This window comes from Solanum dulcamara, chromosome 9 (assembly GCF_947179165.1).
Source record: "Solanum dulcamara chromosome 9, daSolDulc1.2, whole genome shotgun sequence".
NCBI classification, from domain to species: Eukaryota; Viridiplantae; Streptophyta; class Magnoliopsida; order Solanales; family Solanaceae; genus Solanum; species Solanum dulcamara.
The window spans coordinates 74,632,561-74,651,246 of NC_077245.1; the positions used below are offsets into that span (position 1 = coordinate 74,632,561).

Here is an 18,686-nt window from a genome sequence, read left to right on the forward strand (position 1 = left end):
TCGCAAAAACAGTTGTAATTGGAAGCTCAACTCGGAACACTTGTCCCACATGGGCATGAAAGTCCAATAAATCTTATTTATAAAAACTTATCTAAACAATACATAACATCGAGCTCATTAGAGTGAAGCTTGTACCCGAGTGAAGCATTAAAGCGATTAGACAAATCATGTTTAGCCATTAACACATAAGTAGTTCTATACGCTGGTGTTATTGCACAGCCTCCTGGGTAACCACCTATCCTGACCCTGCTAAACAGAGCAGGTTCCAGACCGATAGCTCGTGGAGTGTTTGTCAAAGATATCCACTAGTTTGAAATCTTATAAGTCAGTTGAGGAAGATAGAATATACGCAGAGCTTATTACTATCGCGTGGAGGTAGACATGTTTTCGAAAGACCCTTCGACTCAAGTAAAGCAAATCCAAGTACAAAGAAGAAGTAAAAAGTGGAGAAGCATTGTATCTAACTAGGAAAGCAATGCAAAGCCTACAAGAAAAGGAATATGAACAACAAAATAGTGCGAAAATTGAAAGACAATCAAAAATAGATGATGATATATGTCAAAAGCAAGAACTACAAAATATGAATAGTACAACGCCACACACCAACAAGCTTAAACCTTCAAAAAGCAAAACAATGTTCTACTATGTACTAATCTTCTATCGCCTAATACGTGTCCTCCATACCCTATTTTCTTTTTTTAGTAACTCTTTAATTCTAACTTTCTACTTGACATCTAAAACCACAAGATGAAAGGACATTTTGTTACATTCTACATACCTTTAGTTTGAGACCATAAGATTCAAAATATCACAAGATTAAAAAACATTTCAATACATTCCACATATTTTTAATTTAAACCACTAAATTCAAAAATTTCGTTTACCTTATTAAACTTTGTATCACGCCAAAACCACATAAACAAATAAAAACTAGGAATGTACAAGTTTTTAATCACACGCAAGAAAAGTTATAATCGGAAGGTCAAACCTCAATACTTGTTGCACATCGGGCACGAAAGACGAATGAATTTTATTTATAAGAGCTTAACTAAACGTAACATAACGCCGAGGAGCAGGCTCCCGGGCCCCGGCTGATAGCTCACGGAGTGGCTATCAAAGATACCTACTAGTTTGGACATTCATCTATTTATTAGGAGTTTTTTTTATTATATAAAAAAATGTATATACATCAAAAGCAAGAACTATAATAATATAACTAATATAACAACAAACACCAAAAAGCCTAAGCCTCAAAAAGCAAGACAACACGCCACTACCTACAATTAACAGTGCGATAAATGTATGCATGCATATTAATAAGGAACAAATGAAAACAAATACAAATTTCTGATAAATAGAAGCGGATCCAGAATGTTTAATTTATGCATTCTAAATCATAATCATTTTTGCATACCGGTCCTGTGAATAGATTATTTATACATATCAAATGAATTTTTTACCACAAATATAGAATTTAAGCCAAAACTACTAGCTAGTTTCCCCCCGAATCCGTAGCTAAAACTGTGCCTCCAGCCCTGCTGTTATGCTCCCCCTCTCCCTCCCACCAGAAAACAAACACTCTCTGTGAATGGATTGGATTCTGTTCAATTTTCTTTCTTACTTTAAGTTTATGGTAAAAACAATTGACTGCTAGATAAAATTGATTCATTTCTACACAAGCTTCTTAGTTCATGTGATATTGAGGAGAGGGGTGTAAGAATATAGAAAACAGTCACTAATTAGAGGCTTCTATAAATAGACTCTCTTATATTAAGAAGACAATAACAAGGTGAAGTAGCCAAAATATACAAACTTAACTGTGAATTCTAGGATTTCCAGAGTCTAGTAGAGTATAGAATTAGCAAGTGTGGGGAGTATAGATGAATCTTACACCTGACCGCGGGAGATCAATCAGGATCAAATGAAGTTCGAGCTCCTTGTACTTTACTTCAGTACACTGCACCAATAAAGATAAATTGTTTAGAAGTGCTAGATGTGACATCTATTGCTTAGTTCCTCTATTTTGACATCACTGCCCCAGGAGAGTAGCAGAAAAGTTGATAAAATGTTACTTAATTTGCTCAAGTTCATAGATACGCAGGCCTAGTTGGTACATTTTTAAACAGAATCAATCTAATGGCTTAGCCAGTTTGAACACTGAGTCAAAAACAAAATCTCTGGTTTCCTCATTTTTCTTCCAGGCAGTCATCAACTAACGCAACTACTTGACATCAACCAAAGATTGTACCGAGTGAAAAAAAACCCAGAAAATACTTGATTTAGTTTCTTTTTCCTTGTTTGTTTTTCCACTGTTTCTTTCTATAGTGTACAGCAACAATATACCCCATGTAGTCCCACAAAGTGGTGTCTGGGGAGGGTAGACTATACGCAGACCTTACTCCTACCTCAGAGGTAAAGAGGTTGTTTCCGATAGACCTCTCGGCTCAAAGGAAAAAACAGTTAAAAGCAGTCTAGACAGTAACAAAACAATTAAATAATCGAGGTACAAGGATTCAACAGATAGTAACAGGAATTGAAGGACAAGAAACTAATGAGCAACACTACGACTACTAATATAAATGGGCAAAAAGGCAACACACTGCTACCTACTAACCATCTACTTTAATTTGTGTCCTCCACACCCTCCTATCTAAGGTCCTATCCTCGGTAAGCTAAAATTGTGTCATGTCCTATCTAATCACCTCTCCCAAATACTTTTTCAGTCTTTCTATAGTGCAAGTAGTGAAATTCAGATTCCCCTAGGTTAGTCAGACTATTATGCGAATAGTCATGATGTTGCGTCTGTTCTTAACTTCTAAGCATAATTATCATCAAGGAAGTAATCACAAAGCTGAATAAGAAGAAACAATGTAAAGTGACCTGTCAAGATAGATACTCACTTGTAAAGATAGGCCATAATTCCCAGAAGGATACAGATAAGTATTATATCGATAAAGAAGTTTTTGCTGGACCTTATCTGGAGAAAAAAAATGACAACAGTAAATAGACCTCATAAGAAAATTGAGTCGAAACAAAGAAAAAGTAATCTGCTTTGTGAACCTACAGGAGAGGAGGAATTATAATATAACTTTAGTATACCTTGTTAATGTTATCCTTGAGTCTGACATTATTGTTTTTGATGTCAGTGGTTGCCTTATCGACCTGTAAGACAACCGAAGTAAGGTGAATTATGAACGTTGTTTGTTACAGTAATCCAATAAATGGAGATTTAAGAAATCATTCTAACCTTTGTATCAATTTCGTCAATCAAAGGAACTTGCCTATCCAATTCCTGAAACAACGTGGAACAAAATGATGGTCAAGAAACAGTTTTATTCCTGAGAACAGAATGATATTTAGGAGGCAAGTCAGGCATGGGGCAACCTCATTCATATCACAAGCCAAATTCTTCAGTGTGTCCAGACCTTCTGAAATAACATCTAATCCTTCATCCTGTAGAATTAAACATTCGGTTATGTGATAATTCCATGTAAAACTAACAGAGAAAAAGGAATTAAAAGAACAAGAATTGGGAAGTTACAGGCCTGTTTCATTTTCCGCATCTCGTACTCTGATCTAAAATGAGTGCCCTCTTCAGTTTGCTCATAGAAACCATCGTCGAACTGTCCCTCTAATATGCATTTTTGACATCATGAGAAATCCAGGAGCCAATTGTATCGAAGGCTAAAAGAAAAAAGTTGATTATGCATTGATTATATATTACCTGAGTCGAATTTTATATTTTTGTTGAATGATGAAGTCCCGCGACCTCCTGTATTTTTGGATGCATCTGCACTTCCATCAGGTATTGCCTGAATTCTCTCTGATAGCATAAGTACCAAATCACCACGAGTCTCCAGTTCCTCTTGGGATAGTCCTTTAACCTGTTTGTAATCTAGTTATAACTAACATTTTCCAAATGTAAAAAATTTCATACCTCGAGCTAAAGTCCAGTTATCAAAACTAGCACCTTGGGTAATGAAATTCTGCAGTTAAACGTTCATTATAACTAATATCTATGTTGCTCGAACTCTAAAGAAAATGTTGACTGGTGCTCAGAGGATCCAACATGGTTGCGGTGACATTTTTGGAGAGTCTGAGTAACATGATACTCGGGAATGTTGGAAACAACTTTCTTTTTAACAAACTCCAATCCTGGGCAACCATTATGCTCAACATAAACCTTTACAACAGGAAAACCTATCAACCAATTTCGACATTATTAAACACAAAAAGTGGTTCAAGATCATATCAAATATATATTTCCTTCAAAGTATACTCAGAGCTCGCCTTGACACACTATCAAAGATTGTGGTGAGATGGATAAGATCTTTTCATCTTTAACTAGGGTTCTATGGTTCGAGCCCTCAATATGGAAAAAAATCTTAATAGGGAGCGCTTCCCTTGAATTGGTCCCAATGCAGGTAACATCACGTAGAAAACCAAAAACAACAAGCAAAATGAGCAAATTCAAATGGAAATTTACTACTTGGAGGCTATCATCAGCAGAATTCTCGAAAAACATACGGAAAAAAAAAGTTATTCCAGTTATATACATACATTTAAGCATAAAATACCCTAAATTTAAACAAATATTACCTTTTTCCGAGCAAGCTTTTGCAATTTTTTGATTTCATCCATTAAATGCGCCTTCGTTCGTCGTACCTCCGCCTTCATAGCTACCGCTTTAGCTCTGTTCGTTTCCATAGCAGCCATCTCTGCTTTCTGCAAAATCGAACAACAAAATTCAAAAAAAAAATATGAAAAATCCGATTCAATTTTGAAATCGGAACGATAAATTACCTGGGAAGTAGAGTCAATTTGAGATTCGAAGGACGAATAAAGGCGAGCGAAGGCATCGTTGGTGGAATCATTAGCAGAATGCTTCTCGACATCGTACTTTTCGTACTTCTTACATATCGAGTCGACTCTGAAGATAATGTCGATGACGCTCATCTTCGGTTCCGGTTAACTTTTTTTTCCCGGTGATGGAAAATTTCGGAGAAGTAGAAAATGATGGAGGGCGGGAGGAGAGAGAAACGTAGATTTACTTCTTCCTCTATTTGTCTCATTGTTTCACTTTCTCTTTCTCTCTCCGGTTTACCGGGAAAGCAAAGGTTCACCGGCGATATCGGCTTTTGCGGGAGAGAAGAGTGAATTTAGCGGGAGTAATTAATTAGTACTAATCCGGTGTTTCAGTTATAAAAGGAGCTTAATCACAACAAGGGGCTGGGGAGGGGGGACGGGGAATTCTTTTGTTTAATTCACTTCTACCCCTTAACTTTCAATTTTTTTTTGTTTCACACTCGATATTCGTTGTCTATATTGGATCATGACTAAATTTAAATTTTTGTAAGAGAATTCTATGTTTGGATTAAAACGTTCTCTAACAAAGTTGACTCCATACCCAAAGAGACTCGAACATTACATAAACATATTTGAAAGACACAAATCAAAAATTCATAAACTATGTCTCTGATCCTTACTAGATTTAGGCAAAATACATCAATAGTCTTTTAAGTTTATTAGTAAATTTCATTTGAACGCTTGAATTATGGTATACTCTAATTGAGCATATGAACATATGGTGAGTTCCTATTAGACAATCTGACTTAAAATTTTCAATTTTTCCTTGTGTTCATGCATTACCCAAATAAATTAATCATAAAATATATTATCTTTTTTAATTATAAGTATTAACCTCAATAAAACATAAAATTTCTTGTATATTTCAATTGATATTGATGTGTACAACTTAAAAAGAAGACATATTTTATGTAATTAACATATCCATGTAATAAACACTTGTAAAGTCGCATAGAAACTTTTCCAAAATATGCATTGAAAGTGTACATATATGATGGCTAGTGACTTTGCTGATGGAGTGCAAATCTAATGTGTAAACCACAAGTATGTATATGTCATACTTTAATTACAAAAAAATAAAATTATTTCAATGTGTGATATATATTCACTAGCATACCATTAGTCACTATTACCGTGAGCAATGGTGGGTGATAAATATTTTTTTAATTATTCTTAATTAAAAATTTTAAATTTGAGTTTTGAATTTGAAGTTGTCTTTAATAAAAAAATATTCTACTCATGAATAAGACATTCTGAATAAAAACGAACTAGTTTCAATTCTCAAAAAAATCTTTTTTAAAAAAATATAACGACATCTAATTGCAGAAATTCAAAAAGGATAAGACTTGCACAATTATAATATGTATAATACATCCATCTTGAAGAAAACCAGATGTGTTATCTTGCAAATTAAAAAAAAAGGGCAGTCAATGCACTTAAGCTCCTGCTATGTGCAGGGTCCGAAGAAGAGATCAAAAAAAATTATCTTGCAAATTATTAAATTAAAATTATAGATTCACCATCAAAGAAAACAAAAAAAAAATAGTATTCAATAGTACATGCCAAAATTAAACAAGACCAATATAACAGGGTTGTTGAAAATTAATCCAAACATTTTTGTTACACACACAATAAAAGTAAAAATTATAACAACATAGAGAGATTTCATGAAAGACACTAACTATTCATGTAATTGATAAAGTTGATGTCACATGACCTATTTGGAGGTCACAGGTTCGATAATGTATCCATACACAAAAAGTTAGTATATGAAATCCTAAATTCGTCTTTAGCAGTGGGGCCTGAACATGCCTCCCGGTGCATTCTTGGACGCGCGTTGGTGATTGGATTTCTTGATCAGAAAAACTGGAATAATGAGCAATGGCTACTGAAATAAGAAGCACACACAAACAGAACACTGCGTAGCATTGTCTTCCCAATTTTCCTACTATCCCTTGAAAGTAATTCTCCATATCTCTCTTATAAGTAGTGTTAAAATATGTCTTGTGTTTTGTGAGAAATGTGGAGTGTAGATAAATTAAATTGGTGGATGAGAAGACAATTAAAACAAGGGGCAATATAATAAATCAAAGGGTGAGAAGTTTTGGGACTAGTGACCGGCCAAAACTTTGTAGTTTTTGAGGTGAGGATCGTTTAAAATTATATAAGGTGATCAAGTCTGATATTCATAGGCGATATGAAACTCTTGAAACTTCTGCTACTGTTGGTTCAAACAAAGATCTACTTAATATGTATAAATGAATTATCAAAAACACGCGGCAAAGTAGTTATGTTTTTTAGAATTCATAATCTATGAACTCAAAATTCTAACTCTACCTCTGCAATTAGGACTGGGCATGCATTTGTGGTGTGAACATATAATATGGAGATCTAACATCATCAACAACAACAACAACAACAACCCAGTTTGATCCCACAATGTGGGGTCTGGGGAGGGTAAATGTACGCAGATCTTACTCATACCAAGATAGGACGGCTATTTCCGGAAAACCCTCGGCTCAATAAAGCATAAAAAAGACGTTAGATAAGGCTAAAAAATGAAGTGGTCAATAAGTTTAAAGCTATAAGATAAGGCACAGAACGGAGATGCTACAAATAAAATAGAATAATCAAAGTACGGAAAGTACGGGAAGTAAAAAATGTAATAAGATAATAGTATGCTAAAGCGTCTACTAATACGATAGACTACCATGACTATGTACTAACCCTCTACCCTAATGTGGGTCCTCCACACCCTCCTATCTAAGGTCATGTCCTCGATCAGCTGCAGCTGCGCCATGTCCTGTCTAATCACCTCTCCCCAATATTTTTTCGGCCTACCCCTACCTCTTCTGAAACCATCCACGTCCAACTTCTCATACCTCCGCATTGGGGCATCTGAGTCCCTCCTCTTCACATGCCCAAACCATCTCAGTCGCATTTCTCACATCTTGTCTTCCACCGAGGCCACTCCTACCTTGTCCCGAATAGCCTCGTTCCTAATTATGTCGCTCTTGGTATGCCCACACATCCATCTCAATATTCTCATCTCGGCAACTTTCATCATTTGAACGTGGGAGACCTTAACTGGCCAACACTCCGCCCCATATAACATGGCCGATCTAACCACCACTTTGTAGAACTTGCCCTTAAGTTGTGGTGGCACCCTCTTATCACATAGCACACTAGAAGAGAGCCTCCATTTCATCCACCCTGCCCCAATACGGTGTGTGACATCCTCGTCAATCTCCCCGCTTCCTTGCATGATAGAGCCAAGGTACTTAAAACTATTTTTCTTTTGGATGGCCTGGTCTCCAAGCCTAACTTCCGCGCCAGCTTCCTGAGGTGTCTCACTAAACTTGCACTCTAAGTACTGTCTTGGTCCTACTCAGCTTAAACCCTTTAGACTCCAGGGTATGTCTCCAATCTCCATCTTAGCATTAACTCCACTACGAGTCTCATCGATCAGGACTATGTCGTCCGCGAAAAGCATACATCATGGCACCTCACCTTGAATTTGTCGTGTTAATCCATCATCACCAAGGCAAATAAAAACGGACTGAGAGTTGATCCTTGATGCAACTCTATCACAACTGAAAAGTTCTCTGAGTCCCCTCCTACTGTCCTTACCCTAGTTTTGGCAACCTCATGCATGTCCTTGATCACCCTAATGTATGCCACCGATACATCTTTAGCCTCTAGACATCTCCACAGTAACTCTCGTGGAACTTTATCGTAAGAAGATCCAACATCAACAACTTCAAAAATTAAATTATTAAATAAAAATTATTCAAGATCGTATAAGAAGATCAAGTACTCCAAGAGAAAAATTAGAATACCAATACAAATTTACTAAAGAATTATAACTTCAAAAATTAAATTATTAAATAAAAATTATTCAAAATCGTATGAGAAGATCAAGTACTCCAAGATAGAAATTAGAATACCAATACAAATTTACAAAAGAATTATATATTTTAATTTTTGAATCCGTCTCTAAAATATCTTATCTATAGTCGAGGTACGGATAGAGGGTAGGAGAGGGGGTGGGAGGGCAGCCATTATAAAAGTTGCACAAAATTATTGTGTTATGGGCTGCATTTTATATATATGTCACTTGCGGTTCCCGAAGTTTGTCGTTTGATACTGGAAAACCCATATCTGCAACAAATCCTACAACATTTTTTTTATTGGGAAGAGACGTTTTTTTTAATCGTGGCGTTTGATTAATTCGATTCGTGTTGGAGAAGTTTCACTCGAAGAGGTATAAAGCGCTTACTATTATTAAAGGTAATTACATATTCAGAGCTTGAATTTGAGATCTTTGATTAAGAATAAAAAAATATTTATCACTCCATCATAATCTTTGATAATTTTGGGCAAGACTTCTTCTATATCTACTTCATTATGGGTGTGTATGGTAAGAATGAAAAATACTTTCGAAAAAATAATAAGTGTTTAGGGAATGGAGTGGTGGGGATGGGCTACGGGGTGGGTGTGAAGATGAGTTGTATTGGATGGAAAGAGACAATTAATGTAAAATGTTACTTGTGGATCTTGTTTTTTCCTACTTCCACTCGAGAAGTCATTTGATTACCTCATGTTGTGTATATCTTTTATCAATTCTATTATGTAAATTTTTTGTACAAAATCAATGACCGGTGGAGCAACAATTTTTTATTAAAGTGATTAAAAATATAAAAAAATAAACGTAGAAAATAATCAAAGAAATTCAACATATAATATAAAAGTGACTTTGCCACTCATGACATGAAATCTTAAAATTTATACACTAGTCGTTCTTTTATCGAAAGAAAAGTCCCTTGGACGGGCAATAATGTTTCTCTCATGTTGGTCACGAGCCGCCATTTGTGGAGAACTAGGCTCGTGACCTTCCAAGTCATGACGTAAGTCATGAGTAATTTGCATTTGATGCATGTAGGATGGCGAGGACGAGCCATCTCCAGTACCACCCTGATAGAATCGGTTTGGAGATGGCGAGCCCTCAATATCCCAGTGGTCCACATTATAACTTGATCTTCGTGGACTCACGTCCATGTCACTCGTCCGGATCCCGCGCAGGAGATGGACGGGTGACATGCCGTTAGAGGGCGTTGCTGGCCTACTTGACAATGGAGTTGTTGGATTTGAGTGATTCTTGTTGATCTCTTTGATGTGCTTCTTGGCACTATGGTGCCATTTCCTCAATGCTGTTGCTACTCTTTCATTGAAGATTGTTGGTTTCATTGTTGATCCCATCTGTTTAAAAATTGTGCAGCATTTTGAAGTATGAGTTTAATTTCTATATATTAATGCCAATGGTATAAAAGAATTTTTACAATATCACATCATTTAAAAATTTATGTAATTTATGTAATAAGTGAAATTGATAACGTGTAAGATAAGACAGATAATAACGGATTATACTGTTATTACATATAAGTTAAACCTTTTGGGTATTTCATTTCAACGAAGGTGAAAAAAGATCTTCCAGTGAAGGAGAGAAGTTTAGTGCCCGAGATTTGCCGGCCATGAATAGTTTTCATTTTTTGAAGAAATAATCGAAAAATTGTTTGGACATAGAATTATTATGATTTTTCAGTATTAAAAGAACTCCAAAACGCTATTTTCACAAATTTTCACTTCAAATCAGTCACGGAAATTCAAAAAACAACTCCAATTTATATTCACATTCAAACATAAACTCAATTTCCAAATACTATTTTCAATTTGAAAACAAATATTACGTACCCACTTTTTTGCAAAATTCAAAATTCTTGTATCCAAACGCCCATTTAATATCCAGGTGATCTTAATATTCGTTATCGTTATTTTGTTGCAATAAAATTATTTCTGCGACTTGAATCTTGAAATGTGAGATTAGTAATCTTAAAAATAAAATGAGTGGCATCTTAAAAGGTAACCTTATAGTGGATAAGACGTTTTTTTTAAATGTTGATGTATATAACTTAATTTACCTGTGTCACAAGGGCGTATAACGGTAGAGTGACATAGCTGCAAAGAATCTGAATAAGAACCCTGCACCAAAAATTAAATCAACATTTTCATATTAAAGTAATCTGGATAAAATTAAAAAAGTTTAACAAGAAATCCAAATTGCCTTGCAATTAAGGAATTAAAAGATAATTAATACTAACCCCATTGTCATTCTAATGACGATATCCTCAGTATGGTCATGGAAACAAGATTTCAGCCCAAATTCATACTGTTTTTTTATTACAAGACAAACCAAACAAAGTTAGAATTATTTACGAGATACAATTCACAAATAACCACTTTTCAGGCTTTTTAATTGACAAATAGTCACTGTCATAGATTTCGAATTATTGCTTTCAGTGGTGGAGGAATATTTTGATTTAGGGGTTCACAATTTGAAGAAGTAGACACACGAACTTGGCAAGGGGGGTTTGACATCTACTATATACATAACAAAAATATTTTTATCATGTATAAATAGTATAATTTTTTGTCGAAATAGGTGGCTCCGCCCCTGATTGCTACGTAAAGGTTTTTGTCATGTGGCCAAAAGGCTACGCGTTCAAGTTATGAAAACAATCAGCTCTAACAAAAATACATGATAATGTGTGTATAATATACCCCTGTGGTCCGACCTTTCTCAGAATAACTCAGCGCATAGCAAATTTAATACACCGATCGGACTGCATTTTTGGAAAACAGTCTCTCTACCTTATAAAGATAAGGTTAGCATATATTCTCTCCTCCCCAAACCCCACTTATAGAATTACACTGAATATAATATTATCATTATTATTATTACAAGTAGACTCCAAGATATTTTTATCGGTGAAATTCGAAACTCCATGACAATAACTATTTTTTCAATTATCGAATTAAGTTATTTACTACTAAAGTTGGTGCGTCTTACCCAAGTCCAAGCAAAGAAAGCCAATTGAAAAGCATTCTGCAATAAATCACAAGAAATATAAAATTAATAAGATAAAAAGTTTATTTAAAATTAAAAATGAGTTTTTTTTTAACAAGAAAAAAGTACCTGAAAAAGGACAAAATTAATAAGAAAAAGTAGGAGACGAGGTCGATTGAACCAAAATAGGTCATCCCCAGGTTGAACCACAGGATCACCTTTCACTACTTCTCCCCTTTCTTGAATTCTTAATCCCATTTTTGTTATAATCACTTGTAGTTTAGTACCTACTAATAATATCACCTGCGAGTCACGGAGTTAAAATTTTCACTAATAAAATTTTAAATATAAATGAGTATTAAAAACACGAAGAAGCAAAGGCAGATTCAACATTTGAATATTATAAATTTTTACAATAACCTCAAGTTAATAATATAACTAATAATTAGATTATGGTCAAATATTATGTATGGTTAATATATTTCTTAATATGTATAAATAGAGAATTTGGCCAAAAGTTATTAAGTTTAAATGAACCTATAAGCCTACTTCTGCATCTGTCTCCATGAAAAAGCTAAGGGCATTTAACATGTAAATATGCAAGAACAACACCATAACTTAATGTAGTCCCACAATGTTAGATCTGAGGAGGGATAGAGTATATGTAGAGCCTTACTTCTATATCATGAGATAAAAATCTATTTTCAAAAGACTAACGATTCAGATAACACAATTCAACATGTTAATATACAAATAAAAATAATTTTTAACCCTATAAGTACAATATAACTTTTTTTTGATAAAAGGTGTTTGAATTGGGCCTCATGCATATTAGTAATGTATGAATTAGTTATGATAAATCTATATATTATTTTATGGAGGTATTAGTTATGCAAGAACAAGTTATTCATATATTAGTTATTCTACCTTCTATCCTGAATAAAATAATATATAAATTCGCTTATAACTTATATATGTATTACTTATGCGGATTTCTAAATTATCAATTAGCATATTAGTTATCAATTCATACCAATTACTGATTAATGTTTTATATTAAAAATGTATCTTAAATTATCTTTTAAGTAATTCGATTATTATAAATACCTTTTATATTATCCGTTGCATAGAATTTAATTAAACTCTGACCAAACCATATGAATAAATAAAATACAGGATGTAGAAACTGAAAAAGATGGACGTATAAAATATGGAAAAATTGAAATGAAAACAAAAAAGTCAAATGCAAAATGTGTACAAAATGATTTGGAACTACTTACAAGTAACGGAATGAACGGTAGCCACAGATAAGAATACCAGCCTGTCCACAAATGACAATAAAATTCATTAGTCAACTCAATTGCATAAGAATAATTAATGTATTCAGTATTTGTATTAGGATTCAATTAAATTTGAATTACGTCATAAAGTCTCAAATATAAAAATAAAGCGTTCTCTAACAAAAATCGATTTTATATCTAATTTCAAATTTTAGACTTCTGATTAAAATGAAGGAGAACTTATCAACCATGTCGGTATAAGAATAATCTATGCACTTATCTTTACATTACATGAAGTGCTAAACTTTACATTACATGAAGTGCTAAATTAAAACATCACTATTTTAAATGTTATTAATAACATTTTTGGTCAGTAAATTATAATTTTAAATTAAGTACATATATAACGTTCAATTACTTAAAGTCTATATTTTATATTCATTTCCTTGTGAATATATAATCACAATTTTTTCGAAGTATTAATTAGTTTTACCATTTTGAATGCCTATATGTATTAAATTAAATTTTATTGTCACTCCATATGTAGCGCGGCACCCCTTTCAGTTCATTGCCGCGCAAAAGGCGCGATAAAAAAGAAAATAGAGGGGTTCCTAAGGTGACGCACTTCTAAAAATAGTTTAATATAATATATTAGACATTAGTGGCATAAAAATACCAGAAGCATACATTTTAATTATTTTAAAGTTAAAAATCCTAAGTATTTACCATGAGTATTGAATAGTAGGAATAATACAGCAAGGAACCAAATTGGGGGACTGCAAAAAAAAACCCAAAATTTGAATTTAATTATAGAATAACACAAGATTATCAGTACATGATTTTGAATTATGTGGTACAAAAAATGGATTAAAGTATAATTAATTAATAATTAATTGATTAATTAGAAAATCAGAATTAGATATGTAAAGGCAAAAAACAAATACCTTATGCTAACTACTACTTTAAAATCTTCTTCTAATGACCGCTTTATATATTTCTGGAAATCAAAATTTACGTGACTTTGAGGTGCCAAATGTGCCTGCAAATTACACAAAAATTAGAACAAATTAGAACAAATTATAAAGTTTTGTCGCGACTCACGAGTTCAAGTCGTGAAAGTATTTACTAATATTTATATTAGAGCATGTTGTCTCCATTACATCAGCTTCTTGGGGTGCGGTTCTTTTCCAAACTCTATGTGGACATGAATATTTTGTGGATTGAACTATTTTTCTCAATGGGTATTATTATATATATGGTTCTTAAAGCAATCCATTCAATTTTAAGATTATCGATTCAAATTTTAATATATTTTGACGTCATGTGTACATATTTATGGTGCGAGTTGAAAATATCGGGTTCAGTTGAATTCGTTGAGCCCATGCTTCATCCGCCTAGGCTATACAAAACACACAACTTTTTAAATTTTTATATGTTGGGGGAAAAAATCACAATTTTTTTAACCCTCTGAAATTGATTGTTATATTTTCAGAATTTTAAATTTCATAAGTGACATTTTAGAATACTTGAAAATTTGAAATTTGAAGACTAACTATTTTTCAAAGACATGATCAGAAGGTGATCAATACACTAGATTTTATTTTTTCACGTTTATATTTGGATGGAAAATAAACTAATATACTACTACTATTTAATTATCACTAAATTCTCAATATATAAATTTCCTTTTTTCACTTATATTAATTATCATTCAATATTATTGATTATGTATTTACCGTGATAAAACCATGTCTTAGGGTCAAGTAATCAACTTTTGGAACAGATCTTACAAATTGCCTGAAGAAACAAACCTGCAAATTAAATTACAAAAGGTTAGTCCAAATTGATTTTTCAACCAAAAAAAAAATTAAATTATCACTCGAATATGTGACCTTAAATAGGAGAGCATAAAGTTTGAGGATTAGAATAAAAAAATTAATAATAGATAGTTGAGTGATTTCTCTTTGCTCTCGTGGTTTTGGATCGTCTTATCCTTTTTTGTATTATTATAATTATTATTATTATTATTATTGTGTAATTTTATTTTATTTTGTTCTGGTTATCTTACTTATGAACTTCTTCTGTCACTTGTATTTTAAAAATATTTTTCTTGAGCTGAGAATTTAGCAAAAACATATTTCTACCTCAATCAGGTAAAAGTAACATCTATGTATACTTTACTTTTACTTGTGGGCTCTAGATGGGACACAATAAATATTGAGATGAAGAATAATACTTTTTTTGATTTAAAAAGAATGACATAGTTTGACTTGTACGAAGTTTAGAAAAAAGAAATCAATCTTATGACTCTAAATTAAATTTATATCAAGTATATCAAAATGTCTTTTAATCTTGTGGGCTTAAACATGTCACGTGAAAAATTGAAATTAAAGTATTGCCAAAAAATAGAAAAAAATATATTTTTTCAACAGCCAAAAAAAAAGTATGTCATTTTTTTAAAACGAAGGAAATATATACGTACAATCCATAAAAGAAGAGTATTTTTAGTCCAAAAGTTGAGGTGTCTTCTTCCAAATGACGTGTCTCTGGCAAATCGAAATCTCTCTGGATCTGTTAATTTATTAAAATTTAAACATGTTAGTTTATATATAATGACTTTAATTTCCAATTAGCTTCCGTCTAATATGAATAATAAATATTGATTTTTACCATGACTAAATTGGTACTCAGCTGTTTTCGTTTCCTTTTCCCATCCCTTCCAACGACTCATCTGAACTTAATAAAACACAATTGAATTAAAAAAAGAAAAAATAAGGAAAAATATCATTAAATTATTCGATATTAGTCAATTTTCATTCAGTTTGTAAATTTGATCTATTTCGAATAATTCCATGATATTTTCTATTTTCTTAAGGAAAAATAAGTAAATAAATATTTATTTATTTGATAGAAATACCTTAGCTCTTCCCAATGCCAATGTTGTAATACAATAGAATACGTGAAAAATAGCCAGCACAAAAATAAAAATATGCAATTGATGAATACCATCAGCAGACACAAATGCTACTTTTCCCTGCAAATTGTAAGTCCAAAAAAAAAGAAATAAAAATTAATTTGTATATATTCACTAATGGAAAAATGAATTTCAGAACTCGTTTTGATTAGATGATTGTAAATAATTGATAATTTTTAAGTGTTGAAATTAATTTTATAAATAAATTATTTAATTTTTCTTTTTTGTTGTTAAATACTTAAGGGTATAGTACTATAGTTGAAAAAACAATCTTCATAGTTTTTGAATTTCTAAATTAATAATGATTTCGAGATAATTTTTTTAATCTAAAGCGATACTTAAAATGAAAAATAAAAATAAAAATATCATGCCTTGTCTGCACATTTGTCAGTTCCGGCTGCCGCCAAAACTCGCCGGACTCCGCCGTGGGAAGCCGTAAGAAGTCGCCGGCGATGACCATCATCGGAATTATATTTATTCATTTCAGCTTCTTTTTGTTTACTACATGGATGCCACGTACTTGCAATCTTTTCAGATACACAAATATTTGAAATTGGATCTTGCCCTACTGTTAGCAATAGGGATATAAATCCCAACAACATTAACTCTTCAAAATAAAAAATAAAAGTTAGTTAGAAAATTAGCGATCATATATTAAAATTTATGTTGTTCAAACTCTTCAATATTCGATATATGTCGATTAGATTCTTCAAAATTTATGTAAGTTTGAAGAATATTCAAATCAAAATAGAACAAATATGACAGTATATTTGAAAGGTCTGAACGATATATAATAAAAGTGTACCTGCTTTTATCTTCTCAAGTGCTTCAAATAATGCTCTTTTGTGTTTAGACTTCAACCACTACATGCAAGGGGAAAAAAACATAAAATTAATAATAAAATTATATTTGTAAATTTATTGAAATATATCAAAGTTATATACACAATTTGTATAAGTATTTAAGAATTTACCTTATCATAACATATTTTTTACCTCGTTAGCGTAAGAAAAAGACATTCTTACTTGTTGTATCAAGTAAATTATATTTATTTCAAGATTATAAATTTCATAATTAAACTTGCTTGTAGATATTCTTTAAATAAACTAATAGTGTATAAATTACACAAAATATCGATATGCATATAACTTTAACTCATCAAAATATTGCATTGTTAGTGGCTTACCTTGCCAATAAGATGGATGATGAACTCTATTACAATAGATATGGCAACTAACACAAAACAAACTACGGCAACCGCCCACGTCGGCGTTTGCTCCAACGATCTTCCTCCTCCTCCTCCCGCCATCTTCCCGTCTCACCTTTTCGTGGAACCTTAATTAGTTCAAATGATCGATTGGGTGATGATTAGAATAGACTAGACTTTTTTACTCTTAATTAACTAAAGAGTTTGAATTCAAATTTTCGTAGATGAAGAATATTTATCGACAAAAGTATTATATTATTATTTATGGTGAGTCTATACTACGTAAATTTAGATTAACGAGAAGGAGATATATAGAGTAGTAGCTAGAGAGTAGCTAGGATAGTATGCAGAGTGAAAACATGAATGATTTATATACAACTCCAATTATAGAATTGGGGACAAAAAATAATATAGAATTGGGGGAAAATGGATGACTTTGACTTTATAGCCGCGTAAAAAAGAATGGAAAGGATGAATGACTTTTTTTCTTGGTTTTCCATTGGGCATTCGGAATCTAATTCGATTAAATTTAGATTCGTATATTATAGGATCTATTATATATTGCAAGGTCTATTTTTAGGGCGGCGCTTCAATGAGATTTTAATAACTTTTTAAAAAAAAAAAAACTGATGTGGGTTACTCTTAATGGAACCCGACTAAATCTAAATTTACACATTGTAGAACCTATTTTTAGAGACGACACACTCAACATAATTTTTTACATTTATAATAATTCAAATCCCAAAATTTTATTTAAAAATGGAGGATCTCAAACCAACGTCCAAATCCACGTTGGCTAAAGGAGGAATGACTCGTTGACTTACACCAATATGTTAGAGAAGATACGTATAAGTTTGACTTGATCAAACTACTATTTTCAGACCATATAATTTATATGCCTAAATATTCGTGTACTTATATTTAATATAATTAAGAAATATAAGTTTACTTTTTCGTTGGTATATATTATTCATATATATTTAGTTAGTCATGCTAATGGTATATGTATTTAACAGATTTCTTCGACTATTGTGACGATTTTCTGTGTACTTAAACTAGAAAAATATGCCTAAATGTTATAACCAACCATCTGTTATCTTTAATTGTTAAGAAAATATTGGTTCATTGGTCAAGGCATTGAGTATTAGATATACATCCATATCATATATGTGATATAATAATTTTATCTATACTTTTAAATCATTACATATCTTATGCATTTTAAGAGTTTCTTACCATATCTTAAGAAAGACACACTTAGATACATATGCTACCAGATATACTAAAAATAGGGCAGGAGGCAAAGCGAAATAGGCATGTATCACAGATACATGTAAATCACATCAGTTATATAGGAGACTGTCGAGCAAGATGGCAGGGAGGCGAGGGAGGGCAACAAGATTTGTGTATGTGTCCAAGATACATGCGAATTCAATTGGATATAGTGTATCTAGA

At 32.3% G+C, this 18,686-nt stretch overlaps 2 protein-coding genes across 4 annotated transcripts; both read right to left on the minus strand.

Moving 5' to 3' along the window:
• Window positions 1-1,328: 1,328 nt before the first annotated feature.
• On the minus strand, window positions 1,329-5,177 carry LOC129904641 (syntaxin-71-like). 2 transcript variants are annotated; one of them, XR_008770461.1, is made up of 10 exons: window positions 4,804-5,177; window positions 4,600-4,725; window positions 3,725-3,884; window positions 3,546-3,631; window positions 3,385-3,453; window positions 3,248-3,292; window positions 3,100-3,162; window positions 2,901-2,977; window positions 1,894-1,957; window positions 1,329-1,582 (listed from the first exon to the last, which is right to left on the minus strand). XR_008770461.1 is itself a non-coding variant. In XM_055980215.1 (9 exons), the coding sequence occupies exons 1-9, from the start codon at window positions 4,954-4,956 to the stop codon at window positions 1,945-1,947; spliced, it is 792 nt and encodes a 263-aa protein (XP_055836190.1). In that variant the 5' UTR covers window positions 4,957-5,177; the 3' UTR covers window positions 1,329-1,944. The 2 variants fall into 2 exon arrangements, 1 of the variants encoding a protein (XP_055836190.1); XM_055980215.1 differs by having other exon boundaries at window positions 1,329-1,957.
• A 4,408-nt stretch (window positions 5,178-9,585) lies between these two features.
• On the minus strand, window positions 9,586-17,550 carry LOC129902837 (MLO-like protein 2). 2 transcript variants are annotated; one of them, XM_055978261.1, is made up of 15 exons: window positions 17,211-17,547; window positions 16,830-16,887; window positions 16,396-16,631; window positions 15,968-16,084; window positions 15,721-15,781; window positions 15,533-15,621; window positions 14,787-14,861; window positions 13,995-14,089; window positions 13,777-13,826; window positions 13,051-13,091; window positions 11,900-12,073; window positions 11,774-11,809; window positions 11,025-11,092; window positions 10,845-10,905; window positions 9,586-10,125 (listed from the first exon to the last, which is right to left on the minus strand). In XM_055978261.1, the coding sequence occupies exons 1-15, from the start codon at window positions 17,331-17,333 to the stop codon at window positions 9,652-9,654; spliced, it is 1,758 nt and encodes a 585-aa protein (XP_055834236.1). In that variant the 5' UTR covers window positions 17,334-17,547; the 3' UTR covers window positions 9,586-9,651. The 2 variants fall into 2 exon arrangements, with proteins under 2 accessions (XP_055834236.1, XP_055834237.1); XM_055978262.1 differs by lacking the exons at window positions 15,533-15,621; window positions 15,721-15,781 and having other exon boundaries at window positions 17,211-17,550.
• Between the last annotated feature and the right edge of the window lie 1,136 nt (window positions 17,551-18,686).

Coding starts and splice junctions, on each gene's coding strand:
- LOC129904641 (XM_055980215.1), bottom strand. CDS start 4,956: ATGAGCGTCATCGACATTATCTTCAGAGTCGACTCGATATGTAAGAAG. Junction 3,885..4,599: donor AAAAGCTTGCTCGGAAAAAG/GTAATATTTGTT, acceptor GATTACAAACAG/GTTAAAGGACTATCCCAAGA. Junction 3,293..3,384: donor TGGCTTGTGATATGAATGAG/GTTGCCCCATGC, acceptor ACGTTGTTTCAG/GAATTGGATAGGCAAGTTCC.
- LOC129902837 (XM_055978261.1), bottom strand. CDS start 17,333: ATGGCGGGAGGAGGAGGAGGAAGATCGTTGGAGCAAACGCCGACGTGG. Junction 15,622..15,720: donor TGAGTACCAATTTAGTCATG/GTAAAAATCAAT, acceptor ATAAATTAACAG/ATCCAGAGAGATTTCGATTT. Junction 13,827..13,994: donor AAAGTAGTAGTTAGCATAAG/GTATTTGTTTTT, acceptor TTTTTTTTGCAG/TCCCCCAATTTGGTTCCTTG.